Genomic DNA, 26,099 nt, shown 5'->3' with positions numbered 1-26,099 from the left:
TTCAGGTATCAAAAATATATTATACTTTACAGGCTGATTTCGTTAGTTAATTTGAACCTTAACATCAACTTTAAGGACCGAGTTGATATCCAAATATTGATTTGGGCTAAATTGACCCTTCATGCTAAATTGAAGGGTGAATTTGACCCTTTATTCGAATTATGGAACATAATCGCAAGTTCATGAATAGGGATGTAAGCAGGGTAGGTTGGGGAATGCATTTCTCATCTCCATCTCCGGGATTCCCCATCCCCGTCCTCGCAAGCTAAACCGGAACAAAATTATCCTTATCCTCATCTCACGGGGATCGTTATCGGGGATTTTCCATCACCGTCGGGATGCGACCCATTTACACTTTCAAATGAACAGTAGTGTTCAAATGAAACAGCAAAATATTGTATATTACACAATTTTTCAATAAATAAATAAATAAAATGTCCTTTTCTATTATTGCTTTGAAGAAATTGAAATTTTGTAATAAAAAAGAAACTGGATTAAACAAATGATTAGGTTCAGTTGTTATCAAGTAGTGACGCTTTGATTTCTGTTCACGAGTGTTACAGACAAGAACAAGGACTTCCGATCATCTTCTTGCTCTCTTCTACAACTTGTAATCAGCGATGGAAACCCATTTGCAGAAGAAGAAAGGCCGCAGGGTTCTTCTCTTTCCGTTGCCATTAGAAGGTCACATGAATCCAATGCTTCATTTAGCAAAAATCCTCTACTCAGAAGGTTTCTCAATTACTATAATCCACACCAATTTCAACTCTCCAAACCCATCCGATCACCCTTACTTCACCTTCTGCTCAATCCCTGAAGGCCTTTCAGAAATCGAAGCAGCTACATACCATGAAGACCCTATAGCTTTCCTTTCTGCCCTCAACGTTAGATGTGCTGACCCATTTCGTCATTTATTGGCTAATCTGTTGTCAGGTGATCCAAAGGAGCCTATTGCTTGCTTAATTACAGATGCTGTTTGGGATTTCATTGGAGATGTTGCTGCAAGTTTTAAGCTCCCTTGGATTGCTTTACCCACTAGTAATATCTCTTGCTTTCTCTTTTCTGATGCGTTTCCATTTCTGCGGAATAAAGGGTATATGACTACCAAAGGTTTGCACTCTTTTTTTTCTTCCCCAGTTGAACATATAATTTTGGTTTGAATCACTAATACATTTGTTATCTTTTGTTGTTTGCCTCAATTATTTTCTTATGATGGAAAGACTTTTCTTGTGTTTTGTTCTGGATAGCTGTTTGTTTTTTTTGCTTGAACTACTGCATTTTGACATGGTTGTACATAGGTTCAATGGTTCATGTTTCATTTTGAATCCCTAATTTTTATGTACTATGAGAAAGTATTCAAGGAGCTAGCGATTGCTCAAACAATTTAAACATACTTCCAAATTCACGAAGCAATTATGTTCTGTACCTTAAAACTAGCATCTTCTAATTGTATTAACTGCTATTTCATTAAATTCCAATCAGATTCCCCATCAAATGATGCAGTTCCAGAACTTCCACTCGTACAAGTTGAAGATGTGCCAGAACTTCCCCCTCTAAGTGTTAAAGACATGCCAGAAATTGAAACAGGAAACCCAGAGGATTTCTTCCATTTGATAGCTAACATGTTCAACAAGCCTAAGAGCTCCTCTGGTATGATTTGGAACTCCTTTGAAGAATTAGAAGATGCTGCACTGCTCAAATGCCATGAGGTATTCGGTGTCCCGCAGTTTGCAATAGGACCATTCCACAAGTACTTTCAAGTCTCTTCAAGCAGTAGCTTAATAGCACAAGACAAGAATTCCATTTCCTGGTTAGACAAAGAAGAGCCGAAGTCTGTGCTATATGTGAGCTTTGGTAGCACTGGAATGATAAATGAAGCTGATTTTTTAGAAGTAGCTTGGGGTTTAGCAAATAGCGAACAACCATTCTTGTGGGTTATTCGGCCTGGTTCAGTTCTGGGTTCAGAATGGCTTGAACTTTTGCCGAATGGGTTCCATCAGATGGTAGTTGAAAGAGGCTGCATAGTGAAATGGGCGCCGCAACTGGAGGTGCTAGCTCATCCTGCTATTGGTGGATTTTGGACACATTGTGGTTGGAATTCAACTTTGGAGAGTATTTCAGAAGGGGTTCCATTGATATGTTGGCCTTTTTTTGGTGATCAGAAGATAAATGCAAGGTATGCAACTGATGTTTGGAAAATTGGAATACATTTAGAACATAAGGTAGAAAGAGGGGAGATAGAGAAGGCAATTAAGAGTCTAATGGTGGGAATAGAGGGGAAGGAAATAAGAGGGAGAATTAAGTGTTTGAAGGAAAAGGTAGATATTTGTCTAAAAAAAGAGGGATCTTCATACAAATCTCTTCACAGCTTGGTTGATTACATATTATCATTCTAGTCCATTGGTTTTTCAAAGGCTAAGATATATATTTTATAGATCTAAAGTCTTCCATAGTATAGGAAGAACAAGAATCATGTACCAACACTATTATAATTTTGCACTACAATTTTCATAATACTTTAATTGGGACTTTAGTTGCATTATTATGACCATATTAATTATTTTACATAATTTTAACAAACATTGATAATCAAACAACAACAATAGATAGCAAATTGTAAACATCAACAACTGAACCAACCAAACGAATTGTGTTTGTTTGTAGATCAGTGTTAACTATATATATGCTCCGACTTTTGCGTGTTTCATGCTCATCCGTTTTATCCCCTCAATTAGACTATCGAGATCACAAGAAGAAGATCCACCTTCTTGGACACTATTTCTTGCCAACTCAGCCATCTCTGCAGCTGATTTCACAAATTCCTCCTTCCTATCCACCATCAAGTCATTCACCATTTTCTCAACAATTTTTCTATCACATGTATCCTTCATGTCCAACCCCAATTTCCAAACCTCACTAACAAATCTACTATTCACTTGTTGATCACTAAAATAAGGCCAACAAATCATAGGCACACCAGCAACTATACTCTCCAAGGTTGAGTTCCATCCACTATGTGTCCAAAATGCACCTATTGCTTTATGTGCTAAAACCTCTTCTTGTGGTGCCCAATTCACCACATACCCTCTTTCTTTAGGACCTACTTCAAGTTCAACCGGAAATTTTTCAACAACATTACCATCTTCATCAACAAGGGAATCAGGCCTTATTACCCACAAAAACCTCTTCTTGCTATTAGCAAGACCATACCAGAATTCAAATATTTGGTCTCTTGTCATTGATGTTATACTACCAAAGCTTACATACAAAACTGATTTCAATGGCTGCTTATCTAGCCATTCTAGGCAGCTTCTATCCTCCTGCCATACACTATTGGAGCCTGAATATGATTCTTGCTTATTCATGCTTTCTGGTTTTGATTTCAGGAGCTCGTGGATAGGTCCAATAGCGTATGTTGTAGGGTATCGAGTTCTGATTTGAGAGAGTATTGGTCCTTCTAGTTCTTCAAATGTGTTGAGGATAAGTGATTCTGCTTCTCTCATTTCGTTTGTGATCATAAGCAGACTTGGATTGGTTATGTCGTCGACTTGGCAGAATTTCTTTGGAAGATCTCTACACCGGAGAATGTTTTCCATGCCAGGAACTGTTGTTATCAACCGATCCATGTCTTCTTCACCATTAATGGGAAGTTGATTAGCAGCAACAATGTGAGGAACAGAATGAGAAATCCACATAGAGCAGGCACTGCTAGTATGGAATTGAATAGATGGAATTCCGACTTCAATGGCAACATCATGGATAAAACCTGTAAACATATCTCCTATTATATAAGTAACAGGTGGATCACTCTCAATTAACATTTTCTTAAAAATTGGCCTGCTCTTCAGTTTTGCTGCATCTAAGAATTCTCCTATCCAATCAACTGGATCTGTTGGCCCATCACTGAATGACTTACAATCTGGAATGGATTTGAATTGGAACTTAGGATACTTGGAGGCAAAACGAGATTGAATATCTCCAAGATTTTCATGAATGAAGTTGAAATTTAAGAAGGTAATGTGATGAAGGCCAGAAAGGCATAAAAGCTCAGCTAGCTTAAGCATGGAGTTTACATGACCTTGGCCTGGTGCTGGGAATATGAGTACATGAGGAAGAGAAGGAAAAGTTAACTCTTCAATATTCATTTTTCTTGAAGGATAATTCTTTCTACTGCTTTAAACAATTTACCAAGTTCGATCTTTATAGTAGAAATTTATATATTAGAAGGAGAGATTTCCATTCTAACCATTTTTCAACATATTGCATATAATCAATCTTTGGAATTGTTTATTGCGACTACTCCAAATGTCCTCTGTAAGCAGTGACATATGAGCACAATAAAATTTAAACATTTTAAGTGGACTTTTGTTGCAGAGAAATTGGTAGAAACAAATATTATATGTAGAATTTTTCATATTATATATATATGATTCAGTGAATTCAGTTTTTATCTTCTTTTTCCAAGATAGAATTTTGTGCTTGTTACTGTAGAGGAGCATGAACAGAGGCAGAGTTAGCATAGGTCAATAGGAGGCTGCCCTGGCCGCTGGCTCCATCCCTGAGGCCGGGTGGTGTCGTCGCCACTGTCACTCCTCTAGAGAGAAATTGGAGTTTTCTGTCAAAGAAAATATAATTCTAGAGCTTGATTTAATCAATATTATTATTGTAACTTCAGTCTAAAGGAATACTATATTATGAAGCTACTCTAATTTTTTGTTCTAGCAACTGTCACTATTTACTTTCTCAGTTATTTCCCTCTTAGTATCATTCTTTTTTGGCAATACCAACATATTTTGGGGACTAAATTGCAACTTTAATCTAATTTGAACTTGAAATTTTAGACCCTTAATCGGATCAAACAAAAGTATAGATCCTCAATGGACTAAACTGAAAAAGTTGAGGTCCCTTGTTTGCACCTTTGGCCAAAAAAGAAAACAAGTCATTAATTGCGTTCACTAGAGCCTGAATTGTGTACATGTGGAGTCTGAGCCAATGACATCAATTTGGAAAAACAGAACAAAGTACTACTGTCAATTAGTGTCATTTCATTTTCCCCTTTTTGATGTATGGAGTCATCAACGAAACATTTGCCTTATCTTACAACAAGATAAGATCAGAATCTTTCTGAATTACTAACACTAACAGAACTTATCCACATTTCACTCTGCCCAATTCCAAATTTATGAGAACAACATTTTTAAATTGCAAAAATGGAGCAAATTGATGTTCATCCTCCTCATGTACTAATCTTCCCTTTACCAGCACAAGGCCATGTGAACTGTATGCTTAAACTAGCAGAACTTTTAAGCCTCTCTGGTTTCAAAATATCATTTCTAAACACAGACCATAACCATGAATCTCTCACTCGTTTTGCAGACATTGAAGCTCGGTTTCATAAATATCCAGGATTCAACTTCATTACCATATCTGATTTTCTTCCTGAACACTATTTACGTTCTGGTTATTCTGTTTTGGATATGTTCAATTCCATGGAATTGGGAGCTAAACCAGTTTTTAGACAAATCGTGATTGAGATGAGACCACCTGTTAGCTGTATCATTAGAGATGGAGTTGCAGGATTTGTTCTTGATGTTGCTCTTGAGCTTCAGATTCCAACTGTTCGTTTTCGTACAGTTAGTGGTTGTTGTTTTTGGACTTATTATTCTGTTCCTGATGTGATTGAAGCCGGCCAACTTCCTATTCAAGGTATATCCTTTTCTACTGTTTCAGTATTGAGTATGAGATAATTGTATTCTTGTATCTATTCCTTAACCAAACAACTAGGAAAGGTTGAAAAGTATTATATTCTATTTCAGGCATATATAAATACGTCTTGAGTTTGAAGCGTGTAAAATATTAATACACTCAAACGATAAAGCCAACTCTTAGAGGCATTCATGCAAATTGGAAGTCTTATCGAGATCAAAACAAAATCATTTTGATCTATGAAACGCAAATAATAATTGGGAGGGTAGGGTAAATGAAAAAATTTAGACCTAATGCTTTCAAGTAAGATCATTTATTATTTCTAACGTATGAAATGGTACAAAACATTAATGTTTCAAAAAATATCAATTTTACTTCCATAAAAGGGCAGCCCGGTGCACTACGCATCCCCGCTTAAGCGAGAGTCCGGGGAGAGATCTCACCACAAGGATGTACTGGGGGCAAGCCTTTCCTTGCCAATTTTTTGGTAAGGGACCGCTCCTAAAACTCGAACCCGTGACTTCTCAGTCACACGACAACAACGTTTACATCCATCCAGTAGAAAATTTGAACTTGTTGATCTAACCGTTATTTAACATCTTTTTTTATTAATACATTGGATCTTTCAAACATCAACTATAGTTACACAAAAAAAAAAAAAAAAAAAACTAGTAGAAATGTCAATAATTGAATCTTCCACCTATAAAAGTGTCTAGAATATTTAATGTGGTATTAAATAGTTTCAATTTAATGTATAAAATAATTTCAATTTATTAACAAACTAATTCCTGTTAGGCATCAGGTAAAATTGATTTGCATTAAAATATTAAGCTCAAATTTATTAAAAGTAAATTGGATTAAAGGCCGTGTGCATTTGCCCCCTTATGTATCATTTGGTAATATTTGCATAATAAGGTGTTTTGATCTAAAATTGGTTAAATGTCACATATAAGAATATTGGACGAATATTACCAAAATGACACTACGAGATACTAGTACTAAAGTAAATGACAATTTTAGACAGCACACGGAACCGATAAGCCTTTATGCTAAGTAAATTTGTACTTCCAAGAATGATAAAAACAAATTAGATCACTCCTAGATGCTCAGTCCATTGGCTGGAATATTAGATCACTCCTAGATGTCTCTATTAGTTATTTTCAACCATTATAATTTCTTAGAAGGAAAAAACAAACAGAGCCGTTAGCCACCATCTCTTCTCTCCACACCTCAAAAATATATAATCATTTAAATTTCTACATAAATGTGCATGTGTTGGACATAAGATTCCCAAGCCAAAAAACAAATGGAGAAAGAGCCTGCTCTTCTTCTTCTTCCTCATGTAGTAATATTTCCTTTACCAGTCCAAGGCCATATAAACTCCATGCTTAAGCTAGCTGAGACTCTAAGCCTTGCTACTCTTAAAGTTACCTTCATAACCACACTTCACAACTATGATCGTCTAACCCGTTTCACAGATTTTCATACCCGTTTTCAGAAATATCCAGATTTTGAACTCAAAACCGTACCTGAATTTCTACCTTTAGATCACTCTTTAGGTGACCGGTTGGTAGATTTAATGGAGTCCATGGATTTGGTTATTAAACCAGTTTTCAGAAGGACCATTTTGGAAAGTAGCCCTCCTGTTAACTGCATCATAATGGATGGAATTCTAGCATTTGTTTCTGAGATTGCAAATGACCTCAGAATTCCATTTATTCATTTTCGTACTACAAGTGCTTGTTCTTTCTGGGCTTATTTCTCTGTTCTTGACATTGTTCAAGTTGCCCAACTTCCTATCAAAGGTAATTTGTTATTGCCTATTTTGGTCTCTAGACTTGCTCAATGTCTACACTTAGTTTCTCAATCTACTTAGTTCTAGGTAGTCCATGTACATTTTGGGGATTAGATTGCCCTCTCAAGTTCAAAGTAAACTTGTTTAACAGTTTAAGGACAGAGATTAAACTTTGCATTTTCTTTTAAATGTTTGTTTCTGAGATTTTATGTTCTCTATTGAATTTCCAGGAGAAGAAGACATGGACAGAATCATAACGAAAGTTCCCGGGATGGAAACATTCCTAAGATGCAGAGATCTTCCAAGCTTCTGTAGAGTTAATGACGCACAAGACCCTAATCTTCAGATTATAACAAAAGAGACAAGGAAATCATCTCAAGCAGAAGCACTAATTCTAAACACATTTGAAGATTTAGAAGGACCAATTCTATCTGAAATACGCAAGCAATGTCCAAAAATCTATGCCATTGGACCTCTCCACGAGCTCCTAAAGACAAAAACACAAGCATCATACCAATCCTCTAATAGTCTCCGGCAAGTAGACAGAACTTGCATCACATGGTTGAACACTCAACCTTCGCAATCAGTACTCTACATAAGCTTTGGAAGCATAACAATGATTACAAAAGATCAGCTGATGGAGTTTTGGCATGGAATTGTAAGCAGCAAGAAACGGTTCCTTTGGGTTATACGACCCGACTCTCTTACCGATATGGAAGAAATTCCGGAGCAGTTTCAGGAAGGTCCGAAGGAGAATGGATATGTTGTGAAATGGGCACCTCAGGAAGAGGTTTTAGCACATAAGGCAATTGGTGGGTTTTTGACACACAGTGGATGGAACTCAACCTTGGAGAGTATAGTAGCTGGCGTGCCTATGATTTGTTGGCCTTTTTTCGCTGATCAGCAAGTGAATAGCAGATTTGTGAGTGAGGTTTGGAAGTTAGGATTGGATATGAAGGATGTTTGTGATAGACGAATTGTTGAAAAAATGGTGAATGATTTACTGGTGGATAGGAGAGAAGTGTTTGTGAAATCAGCGGCTCGGATGGCAGAATTGGCGAGGAAGAGTGTAGCTGAAGGAGGGTCGTCTTCGTCTAATCTCAATCATTTGATCCAAGATATCAGAAAAATGTGCATGAAATCACAAGATAACTGATGCAAACTTCACAAAGTAATGGACTTTGGCAGGAGTAATCATTCAAATGCTTTATATTTATGGTTTTTGTAATTAATCATAAGATCTGTGTCATGTGCGCTAGACGTATACTAAAATTTCTCACGGTTTATACTTAGCTTAACTAATTTTCTACACATTTAGACTCGGTTATAATAATGAGTATGAAAATTGTAGAATTGTATGCAAAATATGTATTTTTACCATTAAAAAAGGAATTGGATTAGAATGATAATGTAACTAACCAAGCTATGAACAGATTGGTATGAAGATCCTCCTTTGTTTAGACAAATATATACCTTTCCCTTCAAACACATTATTCTTTCTCTTAATTCCTTTCCCATTGTTCCAACCGTTAGCCTTTTAATTGCCTTCTCTATCTCCCCTCTTTCTAGCTTGTGTTCTAAATGTATTCCAATCTTCCAAACATCAGTTGCATACCTTGCATTTATCTTCTGATCACCAAAAAAAAGGCCAACATATCAATGGAACCCCTTCTGAAATACTCTCCAAAGTTGAATTCCAACCACAATGTGTCCAAAATCCACCAATAGCCGGATGAGCAAGCACCTCCAGTTGCGGTGCCCATTTAACTATGCAAGTTGACGAGGCTAACGAAACATCATGTGGTTAATATTTTATTTTAAGCAAATTGACGAGGCTAACAAGACATCATGTAAGTTCATAAGTAATCAAACTTTTTGAACAAATTCATGAAATTTCGATGTATTAACCTTTAATTAATGAAGTCAGCAATGTATGATATGGCTAACACAACCAATCAACTTTCTAAAATACATTAATTGAAATACTAAAAACCAATTCAAAGTATAAAAAATAAATCAAGTAAATTTCAAGAATCATCTTTATATATAACTAGAACGGAATCCTCACGTTGCTTCGAGAATTTAAAAATAAAAGGAAACGATGACCTAGCACCGCCCCATCCGCTGCACACCGGAATCGGCCACCATGAATAACCAGATCGTCTTTCCTTCTGAGGATCATGTCAGTATTAGAGTTCTCTTCAATCCAAAGCTTCGTTTCGAAACTCCTTCAGCGGTTTCGGCAACCTCTAAAGCGTCGTCCTTCTCATCGGTTCTCCGGCGAAATATCCCTTCAAACCCAGTCTCGACGGCTTCTGTCTCTGAAATTGGGGGTTTTCGATCAATAAAGATCTCGCAGTCAGCTTATAAGAAACGACTCGCCCTATGCGCACACTCTCTCATTGGTCGATTGATTTCGGCAAAAGGGGAAGCACCATGGAGAGTGGTGGACCTAAAATCTAAACTAGAGGCTGAATGGGGAATACAAGAGCCCTGGCGTTTAATCTCCATTGGAAGGGGTTTCTTCCAGGTGATTTTGCAATCAAAGGAAGCACAAGCCTTGGCTCTCTGCAAAGGAATTCTTAACTTGAAACCAGGTGCTTTCTGTCTACAGCCTTGGAAAGCAGATTTTGACCCATTCGCAGAAAAATCGACTCATGCCCAGGTTTGGGTCCGTCTGTATGCACTGCCTTGGGAGTATTGGGATGCTCAAATCCTATCGGACATTGCTAGGAGGCTAGGTGGTCTCATAAGATTTGACAGAGCAACCCTTGAGGGCGATTTTGGCCACTTTGCTCGTTTATTGATTGATAACGACCTGGCCGAAGAGATTCTGACCCAGTTGGGGATTGAGAGAGAATGTAAGCAGTTTTGGATTAATGTTTCTTATGAGAATCTACCTAGTTTTTGCAGAGCCTGCTCGAACATCGGCCATTTGGCCTATGAATGCAGGAAGAACTCAAAACCAGCAGAGCAAAAGCAGGACACCAAGTTACCTCCTAAATTAAGGCCTGGTAGGCTTTAAAAGGGAAGAGTTAGCAAGCCGATCAAAACGGCTAATGATACATCAGTGGTTCCAATCCCAATAGCAACTGGCAGAATCATTGGGGCACTAGCAACTCCTACAAGGTCTGGGGCAGCGGATATTGGGGAAAGGGCGCTCTCTGTAATCGAACCAGGGGAGATGAGGGGTGCTACAGCCGAAACTGGGGTGCCTCCAGATGGGGAAACAAGGGTTTTAATTCCCTTGAGGCCAATTTAAGTTGTCTTCAATTTATGCTTAAATTATAATAACCACTTAACAAACACATTAGCATAAAACAACTTAATTCAATTCTGAAAGTAAATATTTTGAGGATCTAATTCCTTAATAGTTATTTTTGTCATAATCAAAAACTCTATAGAAATTGTGTTTCAACACCTATCACTCACTTCACTAACCCAGCTACTATGCTCAACCTCTACTCGCTCATTGCCTACATCAAGTGGAATATCTCGGCAGCACTTGTCAACCCACTTCATAGTGATCCCAAGAACACTTGTATCAACTCCTTCGTTGCCTTGGGTTAACAATCTCGGGACTTCTTGACTTGCCTCTTCACTAACTTGGCCATTATCCCGCCAATCTTGAATTTTTTCCATCTTCTTTATATCACCCGTGATGTCATTCCCATTCACCAAATACTCCATGAAGCCCATACTCTTCACCACAAGGTTACATCTCATAGACTCCTCATAGGGTTGATGTTCCCTCACCCCAACACATAAATTTCACTAAAGCACAAAAGAACAACTTCAAAATTTACCAAGTGGGAGACTTGATTCATCCATAAGGTGCATGTTCTAGGAGTCTTGATTCTTCCTAAAGGCGTCACAAGGTACTCTTCATCCATCTCCTTAAAGCTCAAGCTACTATGAGGAAGGCTTCGCATACGATCTTCGGGATCCCGTGCAATATCACGCGGTATCTTCCCCAAAGGTAGAATGCCCAGAGGTTGCTCATTGAAGGACACTTACTTGCCATCCTCGGACGTTGGTCCCACTTCATCACTTTCCTCAATTCCCTTCCGGAACTCACTCTCATAATAGTCAAGTTCATCATTTCTTTCTAGCTCATTCTCGGATTGGTTCTCCTCTTCATCCATCTCCTCTTCAAGTTCATCTTCTTCATGATAATTTTCAAATTCATTACTCATCTCGCATTCTGTCCCATGACCTCACGGTTCCATCCACTTCTCCTCATAGTTCAAACCGGCCAATCCATTTGACAAGTTACCTCACTCAAATGACATGCTACATCCCAACATGGTTGAAACACCAACATCTCTCCCATCACCATATCCATCAACCTCCACACATAAGGTTAAATCATCATTCCCCTCAAATATAGTATCAAGCCCAAAATCACTTTCCCATTCTTCAAGATAAATACCATCACTTTCCTCAAATATACAAATGAATTTATGCCTAAGAGGCATTTTATCAAACACATGAGGAGCACACTTTTCAACATGAGTTTCCCTAATGTCTTCACCTACAAACACTCTTTCCTCTTCATTCATACATGAACTCAAATTCGCATTCACAATTTCATTATCAACAAACTCACAAATGAGAATCTAATTCACTAACCACATCACAAACATCCAACTTCTCCTTAGTAATTTGATTATCCATAACTTCAACATGAGAAGGTGAAAATTTATGATTTACTTCTTGAATGTGCAATGGAGAAAAGATGGGTGATGAAGCTTTAAGAGGTAACATTGGGTCTCTTTCATTTCTTTGTTAAGGACCCCAAAACGTGATTGCACGGTGTTTCGTTCTAGCATGAAACTCTCCATGGAGGCTCTCAACTTCCTCATTTGCTCGACACGTGCTCGATCTTGCTCCCTAAGAGTCTCCTTAAGCCTTTTTATGCTAGCCTCCGCACTATCTAAATGGTTGAACCACTACCGAAGAAGTCGAGGGTTAGGAAAACGATCGGCTCTGATACCAACTAATACGGATTGGCAGCGAGTGAGTTAGTTTTAACCGTAAACTAACAAAGAAGTTATTCTCTAGCTAAACTAGAATGGGTGAATCTCAAGATTTACGAACTAAAACCCGTAGGAATCAAAGATCCCCATTGACAAAAGGGATGAACTCTAATACTTCTCAAAAAGAAAGATAATAGTTTGATTGATGATAAAAAAAAAAAAAAAGTTTTAAGTGTTACAAAGGAAAGAGATGAATTTATATCATCTCTAAACCTAAAGATGAAATTACATAAAGGGTAAATGCATACCATTAGAATAGATGAAACTTAAAGGGTAAAATAGGATAGATGTAAAGGGTGGCATGGGTTGTAAATAAAGAGTGACATGTGTTATAATTGAGAGGTGGCAAAGTTGTAATTAGAAAGGAGCTGGAGTGAGGGCCAAGATTGGTCTTGTTTGACATTTTTAAAAGTCCACACAGCATGTGAGTTTTTTAAATCGAAAGAGAACTGTTGGTTTTAGTAGCCCACACGGCGTGTGGGATTAGTGTTGAACCTCTGATGTTCATTTCAGTAATCCACACAGCGTGTGAGGTCTAATTTCACATAAATGGTCTTTGCTTCGCCTAGGTGTGTTGCCCTTTTAACCCGACTTCTTCCACCCCTCTCGTCTAATCGACTGGATGCCCGCATCATAACATGTTTTGATTAATTAACTTTTGCTAATATAACATGTTACTTATAGAATGTGTAAAACAATGTTAGTGAATTGGATCAAACAAAAGTATAGATGCTCAATTCACTAAACTGAAAAAGTTTGAGCACACATAACATGTTTTGATTAATTAACTTTTGCTAATATAACATGTTACTTATAGAATGTGTAAAACAATGTTAGTGAATTGGATCAAACAAAAGTATAGATGCTCAATTCACTAAACTGAAAAAGTTTGAGCACACTTTTCGTTTTTGCATCTTTGGCCAAGAAAAGAAACAAGTCATTAATTGTGTCCATCTGGCTGAATGAATGACATCAATTTGGAAAAATAGAACAAGACGGTAGTGTCCTTTCATTTCTCCCTTTTTTATGTATGGAGTCATCAACGAGTATGTTCCTTATCTTACAACAAGATAAGAATCTTTCTCGATTAGTAACAACAATAACATAACTTATCCACATTTCACACTGCTTAATTCCAAATTTACGAGAACAAGATTTTAAATTTGCAAAAATGGAGGAAATTGATGTTTCCAAACATCATGATGTTCATCCTGCTCATGTACTAATCTTCCCTTTCCCAGCACAAGGCCATGTGAACTCTATGCTTAAACCAGCAGAGATTTTAAGCCTCTCTGGTTTTAAAATTTCATTCCTAAACACAGACCATAACTATGAATCTCTCACACCGTTCCTTAAATATCCAGGATTCAACTTTGTTAGAGTACAAGTCAATGTAATTTTTAGAGTATAAGTCAATGTAATTAATGAATAACATGCCTAAGGCTGCTGAAGGGCTGTTGGGGCATGCTTAGGCTGCTAGTAGGGTCAGTATGTCTCCTTGACTGTAGGAGTAATATCAGGAGCTACTACTTGTATATATATCTGTGTATTGTTCCCAAGTAAAATATATCAATGTAGCATCTTACTCTACATGGTATCCCATGGATTTCTCTGTATTTTCATGGTCTGTTACATGGTATCAGAGCCTAAGGTCTAAGGTTTCTGAATTCTTTTTTCTGGGTAGTATTTCCAGAGTTGTGAAGTATTTCTGGAGTTGTGTTTCTGCAATGATTCAATATTTTCTGGGTAGTATTTCCCAGGGTTCCATTTATGAGCTTGGGTCTCTTGAATACTCACTATTGGGACATCATTCTATCTCACCACCCCTCTGGTTCATCTTCTCCGCTTCCGATCGTCGTTTCCTCACATTCCGGCCACCCTGTGTCGTCGTCGCTGTAAGAAAAGTCCTCCTTACATGGGATCAGAGCCTTGTTTCGGCTTCTCTCTTGGGTTTCTGGATTAAGATTTCAGAATTTGTTTTCTGCCTTGTGAGCAGAATTTGTGGGTTTGTAATTTTGGGCTGCTTCTTTCAGCATTTCTGTCTGCCTTGTGAGCAGAGTCTAATTTCACCTCAACGGATTGTCGTTGTTCCTCTTCTGCTGCCATCGCCTCTCTGTTTCCGACCTGTCTGTCCGGTTAGTTTGCCGGTGAATCTCCTTTTATGCAATTACATTGCTGGCAGCCTCTTACGGGTTGCTTCGACTGAGTTTTGCTTGTCTGTTTCCTACGAAGTTTGATGTTCCTTTGGCGTCTCTCCTGTTTGATCTGTTCTTCTAGGTTGTATCTCCCGAATTATGTTTTTATATTCCAAAGTATCTTGAGTTTCTTGTTTTGAGTTGTATCGTCTTAAGATTATATTATAAGTATCTATAGCAAGATGAGCATGATTAAAATCCATGCTTCAGCTTGAGGGGGAGTGTTAGAGTATAAATCAATGTAATTTTTAGAGTATAAGTCAATGTAATTAATGAATAACATGCCTAAGGCTGCTGAAGGGCTGTTGGGGCATGCTACTACTTGTATATATATCTGTGTATTGTTCCCAAGTAAAATATATCAATGTAGCATCTTACTGTACATGGTATCCCATGGATTTCTCTGTATTTTCATGGTCTGTTACAAACTTCATTACCATATCTGGTTATTCTATTAAGAATATTTTCAAGTCCACGGAATTGGGAGGTAAACCAGTTTACCATATCTGGTTAGCTGTATGATTAGAGATGTGGCTCTTGAGCTTCAGATTCCAACTGTTCGTTTTCTTACTATTTTTTAGTGCTTCTTCTTTTTGGGATTATTATGCTATTGCTGCAATAATTGAAGCCGGCCAACTTCCTATTCAAGGTATATCCTTTTCTACTGTTTCAAGGTGTATTCTTGTCTGTTAATTGAAAGTCTATTCTCATTCTTGAAAAATATTGATTTCTTAGTCCAACCAAACAACTAGGAAAGGTTGAAAAATATTATATCCTATTTCTAGCATATAAATACATCTTTCAGTTTGAAACCATATACATTCACTCAATAACAAAGCCAATCCTTAAGGTTAGGGATGCAAATTATAAGTCCTAGATGTCTATTACTGTAATTTTCATCACTCCTAGATGATTATTAGTGTAATTTTCCACCATTATAATTTCTTGGAAGCCAAAAACAAATAGAGTTGTTATCCACTGTCTTCTCTCAACGCCTCAAAAATAATTAATCATTTAATCTTAACATATACGTGCAAGTGTTGAACATAAGATTCCCAAGGCAACAAAAAGAAAAAAGAGAAAAAAAAATGGAGGAAGAGCCTGCTCTTCTTCATCTTCTTCCTCATGTAGTAATATTTCCTTTAACAGTCCAAGGCCATATAAACTCCATGCTTAAACTAGCTGAGATTCTAAGCCTTGCTCATCTTAAAGTTACCTTCATTACCACACTTCACAACTATGATCGTCTAACCCGTTTCACAGATTTTCATACCCGTTTTCAGAAATATCCAGATTTTGAACTCAAAACAGTACCTGAATTTCTACCTATAGATCACTCTTTAGGTCTTCGATTAGTAGATGTAATGGAGTCCATGGATTTGGTTACTAAACCAGTTTTCAAAAGGATCATTTTGGAAAGTAGCCCTCCTGTTAACTGCATCATAATGGATGGAATTCTAGCATTTGTTTCTGAGATTGCAAATGACCTCAGAATTCCATTTATTCATTTTCGTACTATAAGTGCTTGTTCTTTCTGGGCTTATTTCTCTGTTCTGGACATTGTTCAAGCTGCCCAACTTCCTATCAAAGGTTTGTTGCCTAAATTGCAGTTTTTCAAACATGTTTGATTGTGAGATTTTATGTTGTATACTAAAATTTCAGGAGAAGAAGACATGGACAGAATCATAACAAAAGTTCCCGGAATGGAAATCTTCCTGAGGTGCAGAGATCTTCCAAGCTTCTGCAGAGTTAATGACACACAAGACCCTAATCTTCAGATTTTAACAAAAGAGACAAGGAAATCATCTCAAGCAGAAGCATTGATTCTAAACACATTTGAAGATTTAGAAGGACCAATTCTATCTCAAATATGCAAGGAATGTCCAAAAATCCATGCCATTGGACCTCTCCATGAGCTCCTAAAGACAAAAACACAAGAATCATACCAATCGTCTAATAGTCTCCGGCAAGTAGACAGAACTTGCATCACATGGTTGAACACTCAACCTTTACAATCAGTACTCTACATAAGCTTCGGAAGCATTACGATGGTTACGAAAGATCAGCTGATGGAGTTTTGGCATGGAATTGTTAGCAGCAAGAAACAGTTCCTTTGGGTTATAAGAGCTGATTCCATTTCCAATATGGAAGATATTCCGGAGCAGTTTCAGGAAGGTCCGAAGGAGAATGGATATGTTGTGAAATGGGCACCTCAGGAAGAGGTTTTAGCACATAAAGCAATTGGTGGGTTTTTGACACACAGCGGATGGAACTCAACCTTGGAGAGTATAGTAGCTGGTGTGCCTATGATTTGTTGGCCTTTTTTCGCTGATCAGCAAGTGAATAGCAGATTTGTGAGCGAGGTTTGGAAGTTAGGATTGGATATGAAGGACGTTTGTGATAGACAAATTGTTGAAAAAATGGTCAATGATTTAATGGTGGATAGGAGAGAGGTGTTTGTGAAAGAAGCTGCTCGGATGACAGAATTGGCGAGAAAGAGTGTAGCTGAAGGAGGGTCGTCTTCATCTAATCTTAATCATTTGATCCAAGATATCAGGCTAATGTGCATGAAATCACAAGAAAACTGATGCAAGCTTCACAAAGTAATGAACTTTGGCAGGAGTAACCATTCAAATGCTTTATATTTATGGTTTATGTGATTAATCATAAGATCAGTACTGTCATGTTTGGCAGAGGTATACTAAAATTTCTCACAGTTTATATTTAGCTTAATTAATGATGTATGCATTTAGACTCGGTCATAATAATGTGTATGAAATATAGAATTGTATGCAAAATATGTATATTTGCCATTAAAAAACCAATTGGATTAGAATGATAATATGTAACTAACCAAGCTGTGAAGAGATTGGTATGAAGATCCCCCTTTGTTTAGACAAATATCTACCTTTTCCTTCAAACACATTATTCTTCCTCTTATTTCCTTTCCCTCTGTTCCAACCATTAGCCTTTTAATTGTCTTCTCTATCTCCACTCTTTCTAGCTTATGTTCTAAATGTACTCCAATTTTCCAAACATCAGTTGCATACCTTGCATTTATATTTTGATCACCAAAAAAAGGCCAACATATCAATGGAACCCCTTCTGAAACACTCTCCAAAGTTGAATTCCAACCACAATGTGTCCAAAATCCACCAATAGCAGGATGAGCTAGCACCTGCAATTGCGGTGCCCATTTCACTATGCAGCCCCTTTCAGCCACCATATGATGGAACTCATTCAGCAAAGGTTGAAGCCATTCTGAGCCCAGAACTGAACCAGGCCGAATAACCCATAAGAATGATTGTTTGCTATTTGCTAAACCTCAAGCTATTTCTAAAAAATCAGTTTCATTTATCATTCCAGTGCTGCCAAAGCTTATATAGAGCACAGAGTTCGCCTCTTGTTTATCTAACCAAGCAATGGGATTCTTGTCTTGTGCTATTAAGCTACTGCTTGAAGAGAGTTGAAAGTACTTGTGGAATGGTCCTATAACAAATTGCGGGACGCCGAATACCTCATGGCATTTGAGCAGTGCAGCTTGTTCCAGTTCTTCAAAGGAGTTCCAAATCATTCCAGAGGAGGTCTTAGGTTTATTGAACATGTTAGCTATCAAATGGAAGAAATCATCTGGGTTTCGTGTTTCAATTTCTGGGATGTCTTTAATACATAGAGGCTGAAGTTGTGGCACATCTTCAACTTGTAGGAGTGGAAGTTCTGGAACTGCATCATTTGATGGAGAATCTGATGGGGGAATTAAATGAAATAGAAGTTAATACAATTAGAATATGCTTCGTGAATTTGGAAGTTAATAAAATTGATTACGAACAAACAAAACAAAAATTCCAATGCCGCCATTTGTTTCCTTGTTGACATTATACTATTTCCATTTCTAGATCTTCAAACAATCAAGACAAAATGCAGTAGTTCAAGCCAAAAATCAAACAGGTAAAAGGCAATTTCTAGAACAGAAAGTGTTTCCAGCATTAGAAGGAAACAAAAGTACAAACCTTTGGTAGCCATATAACCTTTATTCCGCACAGATGGATAAGCATCACAAAAGAGAGAGGAAGAGATATTACTAGTAGGAAGAGCAATCCAGGGGACCTTAAAACTAGCAGCAACAGCTCCGATGAAATCCCAAACAGCATCTGTAATCAAGCAAGCAACTGGCTCCTTCGGATCACCTAGCAATAGATTGGCCAAGCAATCACGAAATGGGTCAGCACATCTAACATTCATGGCAGAAACGGTAGCTATAATATCTTCATCATATGTAGTGGCTTCGGTTTCCGAAAGACCTTCAGGGATTGAGCAGAAAGTGAAGTAAGGATGATCGGATGAGTTTAGAGAGTTGAAATTGGTATGGATTATAGTAATTGAGAAACCTTCTGAGAATAGGATTTTTGCTAAATGAAGCATTGGATTCATGTGACCTTCTAATGGCAACGGAAAGAGAAGAACCCTGCGCGATTTCTTCTTCTGCAAATGGGTTTCCATCGCTGATTACAAGTTGTAGAAGAGAGCAAGAAGATGAATCCGTTCCTAATTTTAATATTCTCATCCACGAACTTTGAATAGATGATCGGGAGTCCTTGTTCTTGTGTTTGACATTCATGATCAGAAAACAAAAAATTGCTTGTCTAAAGCCGGGTAAGAGAGACAAAGAATTGTTGGTCCCGGTAAGAGGCCCAGAATCTTGGGGCTAAAGCCGGGCTAGAGGCACTGAATCTTGGTGCTAAAGCCATAGAAATTAGGGTCAAATACATGAATATCATAATTAAGTACAAAATTACAACTAAGTCATATCACCAAACTTAATTCTTAATATGTCATTATTTTGTATATATTATGATTTTACACTATAATTTAAAAATTCTAGACTCTAATTCATAAATTATAAATCCTAAAAAATATATTCTAGACTTCTAATTTATAAATTTCAATTCTTAAAGTGTATTAAAAGTACTGATTTTACTAGTTTGACATAATCCAAAATTATAATTTGATATAGTTATAAATAGTTTTTCAAAGATGAATTTCTGTGTAATTTTCCCTAGATTATGAGTAAAATTTAGTTCATTGTGGTTTTGGGTTCCTTAGAGGATGGTTACGAGGTACTGGTTAAAAGGAAAGGTCGAAAAAGGAAAATTTTACAACTATATGAGATGAAAAAAGTATAATTTGTTATAAAATTATTGAAATTATAGTGTGATTATAACCACACTTATATATAGATTAATAAATATATGTAAATATATATGAAGACTAATAATAATATAATGAAGAATTTAGATTGAGAGAAAGATTATAATAGCATAAAGCTTAATCTTAGTGTATATTACAAATGGGGGTATAAGCCTATTTATAGTAGTAGACTTACAAAATGAGTGGTCCTAATTACATTTATCTTTAAGCATGACATGTGTATATTTAATACATGTTTAGTTGTTGGTGTACATGCATTTAATTTGGTGGCTATGCATTTAATATGGTGGACATCCATTAATGATAATTAACCTTAATGGTAATTATTTATAACACTCCCCCTTGGATGTCCATCCATGCGAATAAGGCACTGCCTCATTAAAAACCTTACCAAGTAAAACCTAGTGGGAAAAAACCATTGGTCAAGGGAAAAAGAGTACAGTGTTTACTCCCCCTATTCGCAGTATTACTGAAGATCTCTGAGACGGCTCATTCCAATACCGTAAACCAACTTCTTAAAAGTTGTAGAAGGTAATGCCTTTGTGAACAGATCTGCCAGATTGTCACTTGATCGAATTTGTTGAACACTGATTTCACCATTCTTTTGAAGATCATGTGTAAAGAAAAATTTTGGTGAAATGTGATTTATTCTGTCTCCTTTAATGTAGCCTTCCTTCAGTTGAGCAATGCAAGCTGCATTATCTTCATATATTGTAGTCGGTGTTCCTTCATCTGATGATCTACCACATGACTCTCGAATATGCTTGGTTAACGATATTAGCCAAATACATTCTCGGCTTGCTTCATGAATAGCTATTAACTCAGCATGATTTGAGGAAGTAGCTGTAATAGTTTGCTTCGTAGAGCGCCAAGATATAGCTATACTTCCATATGTGAATAAATAGCCTGTTTGCGATCGAGCTTTGTGTGGATCAGATAAGTAACCCGCATCCGCATAGCCTACTAATTTAGGTTTGGATTCATATTCATAAAATAAACTCAAATCAATAGTTCCTTGAAGATAGCGGAATATATGCTTAATTCCATTCCAATGCCTTCGTGTAGGTGCAGAGTTGTATCTAGATAACAAATTGACAGAAAAAGCAATATCGGGCCTCGTATTGTTAGCAAGATACATTAGTGCACCTATTGCACTCAGATATGGTACTTCAGGACCAAGAATCTCTTCCTTATCTTCTCGAGGTCGGAAAGGATCTTTGATTACATCAAGTGATCGAACAACCATTGGGCTACTCAATGGATGTGCTTTGTCCATGTAAAATCTTTTAAGGATCTTTTCTGTGTAAGTGGATTGGTGAAGAAAAATCCCCTTTTCTAGGTGATCAATTTGTAAGCCAAGACAAAATTTTGTCTTTACAAGGTCTTTCATCTCAAATTCCTTTTTTCAAATAATCCACTGCTTTTGAAATCTCTTCAGGAGTTCCAATAATATTCAGATCATCTACATAAATAGAAATGATAGAAAATCCAGTTCCCGATCTCTTTATGAAAACACATGGACAAATTTGATCATTCTTATAACCCTCTTTCAATAGATATTCACTAAGACGATTATACCACATGCGCCCAGATTGTTTCAGTCCATACAAGGATCTCTATAACTTTATCGAATAAAGTTCTCGTTTTTCACATTTTTCTTGCAGCTTAAATCCTTCAGGGATTTTCATGTAGATATTGTTATCAAGTGAGACATATAGATAAGTTGTAACTACATCCATTAAGCGCATGCTCAATCTTTCTTGTACTGCCAAACTAATGAGATATCGGAAAGTTATTGCATCCACAACAGGAGAATATGTCTCCTCATAATCAATCCCATGTCTTTGGGAAAACCTTGTGCAACAAGTCTTGCTTTATATCTCGTAGCTTCATTTTTCTCATTTCTCTTTCTAACAAATACCCATTTGTATCCTACGGGTTTAACATCTTTCGGTGTTTGGACTACTGGTCCAAAAACCTCGCGTTTGTTGAGAGAATTCAATTCTCCTTGGATTGCATCTTTCCATTTTTGCCAATCATTTCTACTTTGACATTCTTGAACAGACTGTGGTTCATGATCCATATTGTCATCTATAATGTTCATTGCCACATTATATGCAAAAATATAATCCACAACTATTTCCTTTCTATCACATCTCTTTTCAGAACTAACATAATTTATTAAAATCTCTTCATTTGTAACAACTCAGGTGTTTGTGCAACTTCAGGTGTTTGCACTATTTCAGGGGTTTGCACTTCTTCAAGAAGTGTGTCTATGTTAGTATTTTCATCTTGAATAGATTCATTCTTATCATTGACCAATTTTCTTTTTCTTGGATTTTTATCCTTTGAACCAATAAGTCGTCCACGCTTCAAGCGTGCTTGAGAATGATTATCATGTTTTTCTTCAGGAATTTCAATACGAATTGGTGCATTAGCTGCTGGTATATGCGATTTTGTTACTCGTTTTGGATCCGCAAGTGCATCTGGCAACTGATTTGCTAAATTTTGAAGATGAATTATTTTCTGAACTTCTTGTTCATAATCCTTTGTTTTAGGATCCATGTGAGAGAGTGATGAAGCTTTCCATGTTATTGCCTTTTCCACATCTTTATTTTCTCCCCCTAATTTAGGGAATGTGGATTCATCAAAATGACAATCTGCAAAACGTGCAGTAAGCATATCTCCCGTTAATGGCTCAAGATATTTAATTATTGAGGGAGATTCATAACCAACATAAATTCCTAATCTCCTTTGAGAACCTATTTTAGTGCGATGTGGTGGAGCAATAGGAACATATACTGCATATCCAAAAATTCTCAGATGAGAAATATTAGGCTCATGATCAAAAGCTAATTGTAATGGGGAATACTCATGATGGCTTGTTGGTCTAATAGATATAAGTGATGCTACATGTAAAATTGCATATCACCACACAGATGTAGGAAGATTAGTTCGCATGAGTAATGGTCTAGAGATTAGTTGCAGACGTTTAATAAATGATTCTGCTAGATGATAAGTGTCCAATTCAACGTTCAAATGTCCACTTTAGTGCTAGGTTATTTAATTAATTTAGTGTTATTTCGAATATTATTGCTTGTTTTGGTATGATTTGTCTCCACAGGACTCAAATGATTAAAAGGAGCAGAATTGGACTTAATTTGAAGAAACTTTGGACTTGAAACGAAATTGGAGTTAGTCTTGCCCAAGATGAGCTGAATCAAAGGAGCTGAAACGAACTGGAGTTAGTCTTGCCCAAGACTAAGACCTCCGAACTGATGATGTTTAGATTGATCAGGACTCTTTCCTACTCAAAGAAGAAGGCAGAAAATAAGGGATATGAGAAGATTAGAAAAGATTTGTGATTGGGAAAAATATTATTTTGTTAGCTAATTTTTAGGGATATATTTTCTCTACAAAACATTTGGTTTTAGATTAGACTAGCTCTCTCTTCTTTCAAAAACCTTTTTTTTACATTTTTGCAGAGAATGTATCGTTCTTCAGACGAAAAACGAGAAACACTCATTTTGTTCTTAATGGCTATTCATAGCTAAACCCTTTATTTCGGTTAAGGGATAATTCAAGGGTAGGAATCTTCAAGTATTGTGAGATCGTTTCTCTTCTAGTATTTTCTCCTTATTCATATCATTTGTTTATTCACTGTGTTTAGGGATTTTATCTCAATTGTTAGTTTGCTTTTGAATGATAAGGCTGATTGTTCATTTGATTAAACTGGCATATAGCTGTCTGATTAAACTAGATAATCAACGAGTCATTATTTAGTTAAATCTGAATTAGTAGCAATTGATGCTATAAAGTTGAAATCTAGATTGTATTTGGGGATAATCAGATTGACAACTGAGAACTCTCCATGTGACATTAATACATCTATTTTCGACTTTATCACATCAAGTGAATGAGTAATTAAGTTTCTGAATCGATATCGCTGAGAATCGGTTGGCTTAGATTAGGTTCTTCTAATTCTTAACGCTGTTAACGGGTTGAATCTTAGCCGCTGAGGTAAGGTTATTCGTTAATTAGGAGTTAACTACAGTCTTACTTGGTTAAATCATTATTTAGGAAGAATATACCAAACTAGTCTGATATGCAATTTAGAAGAAACATCATTTCTGTCAATGATCAAGACTAACTGAATTCCTTGCCTGAGAATCCCTTAGCTGAAATTCTAATTAATCATTTTATTCAATTTCAACTCAACTCTATTACTTTTGTTAATTTAGCAATCAACTATTCCAATCCCCCCCTTTTTACTTTTTATTTATTTGCTTGGTTATATTTACAATTAGATCAGTATTAGTCCTTTGGGTACGACCTTTGCTTACCCTTGTGCAAGCCTAAGGGCTGTGAAGTTATATTTTATTTTTGGTGGATTCGACAACCGTCAAATTTTGGCGCCGTTGTCGGGGACTAATCTAACTTGATTTAAATCCATTTATGACCAGGTCTGAAACTTCCAGTTCTAGTGAAGAAGAGGAAATTTCCAGTGAGGAAAGTGAACCATCTGAAGTAGAAACGATGGCGGAACGAACTTTGAGGCAACTTCATGCACCTCAAGCTGACCAGCAACCCTTGTGCGTCACATACCCAAACCTGGATGCGGCATTTGAGCTTAAGTCGGGGCTGATTCATTACTTGCCTAAATTCCATGGGATGGAAAGCGAAAACCCACATAATCATCTAAAAGAGTTTCATGCTGTCTGTTTAGGTATGAGCCCACAGGGAATTACTGAGGAACAAGTTAAATTGAGAGCTTTTCCTTTTTCTTTGCAGGATGCAGCTAAAGAATGGTTTCTCAACCTACCCTCCGGATCCATCACAACATGGACCGGCATGGCTCAAGCATTCTTAGAAAAGTGTTTTCCAGCCTCACGTGCAGCAATGATCCGTAAGGAGATCAGTGGTATAAGGCAGAAGGATATTGAGACACTCCATGACTATTGGGAAAGGTTTAAAAGACTATGTGCGAGCTGTCCCCAACATGGGATAACTGAACATTCTCTTATTCAATATTTTTATGAGGGAATGTTAAGCATGGAAAGAAAGATGATAGATGCTGCTAGTGGAGGAAGTCTCTTTGATAAAACACCAACTGCAGCTAAAGAGCTGATCAAAAGTATGGCAGCAACTTCCCAACAATTTGGGAAGCAACAAGATGCTCCAAGGAAAACTTATGAGGTAAGTACTTCTTCCATTGAGGAAAAACTAAATGCTTTGACGTCTCTTGTTCAAAATTTGGTTATAGGGACATCGGTTCAAGCTAAGGCATGTGGGATCTGTACAGTTATTGGACATGCCACAGATGAATGTCCCACATTGCACGAAGGTGCACCAGAACAGATCAATGCCGTCCTCGGATATCAGAGACATCCCCCAAGGAAGTATGATCCATACTCGAATACATATAATCCTGGACTGCGGGATCATCCATACCTCAGCTACAAGCATCAAAATAATGTGCTTCAACTGAATATTCCCCAACAGTACCAAAGACCTCAATAATATAGTCCCGTTCAAACGGATCCAAATTCAGGTATGGCGTCTAGTTTTATTGATCAGTCTGTTGTGTCTAACTTGCTGAAATTCCAGGAAGAGCAAAGCAAGGTCAATGCCAATGTTCAAGCAAACTTCCAAAACTTGGAAAAACAGATGAGTCAGATAGCAACCACTATAAGTGCAATACAGTCCCAGGGGAAGTTACCTTCGCAAATTGAGGCAAATCTGAGGCAAAATGTGAGTGCAATCTCGCTTCGCAGCGGAAAAGAATTAGTCTTTCCTAAGACTAAGTCTACTTCCGAATTAGAACAGCCTATGTCGGAGAAATCTGTAAGAAAAGAGGAGGTATTCGAAAATGAGACAGAAGGTTCAACTGGTAAGTTATCTGGAGAAAAAGCCACAAATCAACACACACCTTTGGTAATTAGACCACCTTTCCCTGGTCATTTAGCCAAATCAAAGAAAGAAAATGAGGAGAAAGACATCTTTGAGACGTTCCGCAAGGTTGAGGTAAATATTCCATTGCTTGATGTTATTAGACAAATCCCTCGATATGCTAAATTTCTCAAAGAATTGTGTGCTAACAAGATAAAACAAATTGGGTATGAAAAGATTGTCATGGCTGAGAATGTGTCTGATGTA

The 26,099-nt window shown here is 37.0% G+C and overlaps 5 protein-coding genes across 7 annotated transcripts; 3 read left to right on the top strand and 2 right to left on the bottom strand.

The window, feature by feature from the left end:
- Nucleotides 1-450: 450 nt before the first annotated feature.
- LOC136226035 (UDP-glycosyltransferase 76B1-like) lies at nucleotides 451-2,551 on the top strand. Its single transcript, XM_066014313.1, has 2 exons — nucleotides 451-1,110; nucleotides 1,483-2,551. The coding sequence occupies exons 1-2, from the start codon at nucleotides 621-623 to the stop codon at nucleotides 2,394-2,396; spliced, it is 1,404 nt and encodes a 467-aa protein (XP_065870385.1). The 5' UTR covers nucleotides 451-620; the 3' UTR covers nucleotides 2,397-2,551.
- Nucleotides 2,552-2,665: 114 nt separating this feature from the next.
- On the bottom strand, nucleotides 2,666-17,961 carry LOC136227247 (7-deoxyloganetic acid glucosyltransferase-like). The gene is made up of 3 exons (XM_066015912.1): nucleotides 17,758-17,961; nucleotides 17,590-17,704; nucleotides 2,666-3,766 (listed from the first exon to the last, which is right to left on the bottom strand). The coding sequence occupies exons 1-3, from the start codon at nucleotides 17,959-17,961 to the stop codon at nucleotides 2,676-2,678; spliced, it is 1,410 nt and encodes a 469-aa protein (XP_065871984.1). The 3' UTR covers nucleotides 2,666-2,675.
- Nucleotides 5,145-8,969, top strand: LOC136226034 (7-deoxyloganetic acid glucosyl transferase-like). Of its 3 annotated transcripts, XM_066014312.1 has the most exons (3): nucleotides 5,174-5,280; nucleotides 5,377-5,706; nucleotides 7,732-8,969. In XM_066014312.1, the coding sequence occupies exons 1-3, from the start codon at nucleotides 5,211-5,213 to the stop codon at nucleotides 8,655-8,657; spliced, it is 1,326 nt and encodes a 441-aa protein (XP_065870384.1). In that variant the 5' UTR covers nucleotides 5,174-5,210; the 3' UTR covers nucleotides 8,658-8,969. The 3 variants fall into 3 exon arrangements, with proteins under 3 accessions (XP_065870383.1, XP_065870384.1, XP_065870382.1); XM_066014311.1 differs by having other exon boundaries at nucleotides 5,145-5,706; XM_066014310.1 differs by lacking the exons at nucleotides 5,174-5,280; nucleotides 5,377-5,706 and adding an exon at nucleotides 6,907-7,511.
- Nucleotides 15,824-17,447, top strand: LOC136226130 (7-deoxyloganetic acid glucosyltransferase-like). The gene is made up of 2 exons (XM_066014458.1): nucleotides 15,824-16,325; nucleotides 16,398-17,447. Exons 1-2 carry the CDS (start codon nucleotides 15,824-15,826, stop codon nucleotides 17,321-17,323), a joined length of 1,428 nt encoding a protein of 475 aa, XP_065870530.1. The 3' UTR covers nucleotides 17,324-17,447.
- Nucleotides 17,957-19,440, bottom strand: LOC136226036 (UDP-glycosyltransferase 76B1-like). The gene is made up of 2 exons (XM_066014314.1): nucleotides 18,746-19,440; nucleotides 17,957-18,479 (listed from the first exon to the last, which is right to left on the bottom strand). The coding sequence occupies exons 1-2, from the start codon at nucleotides 19,233-19,235 to the stop codon at nucleotides 18,061-18,063; spliced, it is 909 nt and encodes a 302-aa protein (XP_065870386.1). The 5' UTR covers nucleotides 19,236-19,440; the 3' UTR covers nucleotides 17,957-18,060.
- Nucleotides 19,441-26,099: the final 6,659 nt, after the last annotated feature.

This window comes from Euphorbia lathyris, chromosome 4 (assembly GCF_963576675.1).
Source record: "Euphorbia lathyris chromosome 4, ddEupLath1.1, whole genome shotgun sequence".
Lineage (NCBI taxonomy): Eukaryota > Viridiplantae > Streptophyta > Magnoliopsida > Malpighiales > Euphorbiaceae > Euphorbia > Euphorbia lathyris.
This window is presented reverse-complemented; position numbering and strand designations above follow the sequence as displayed.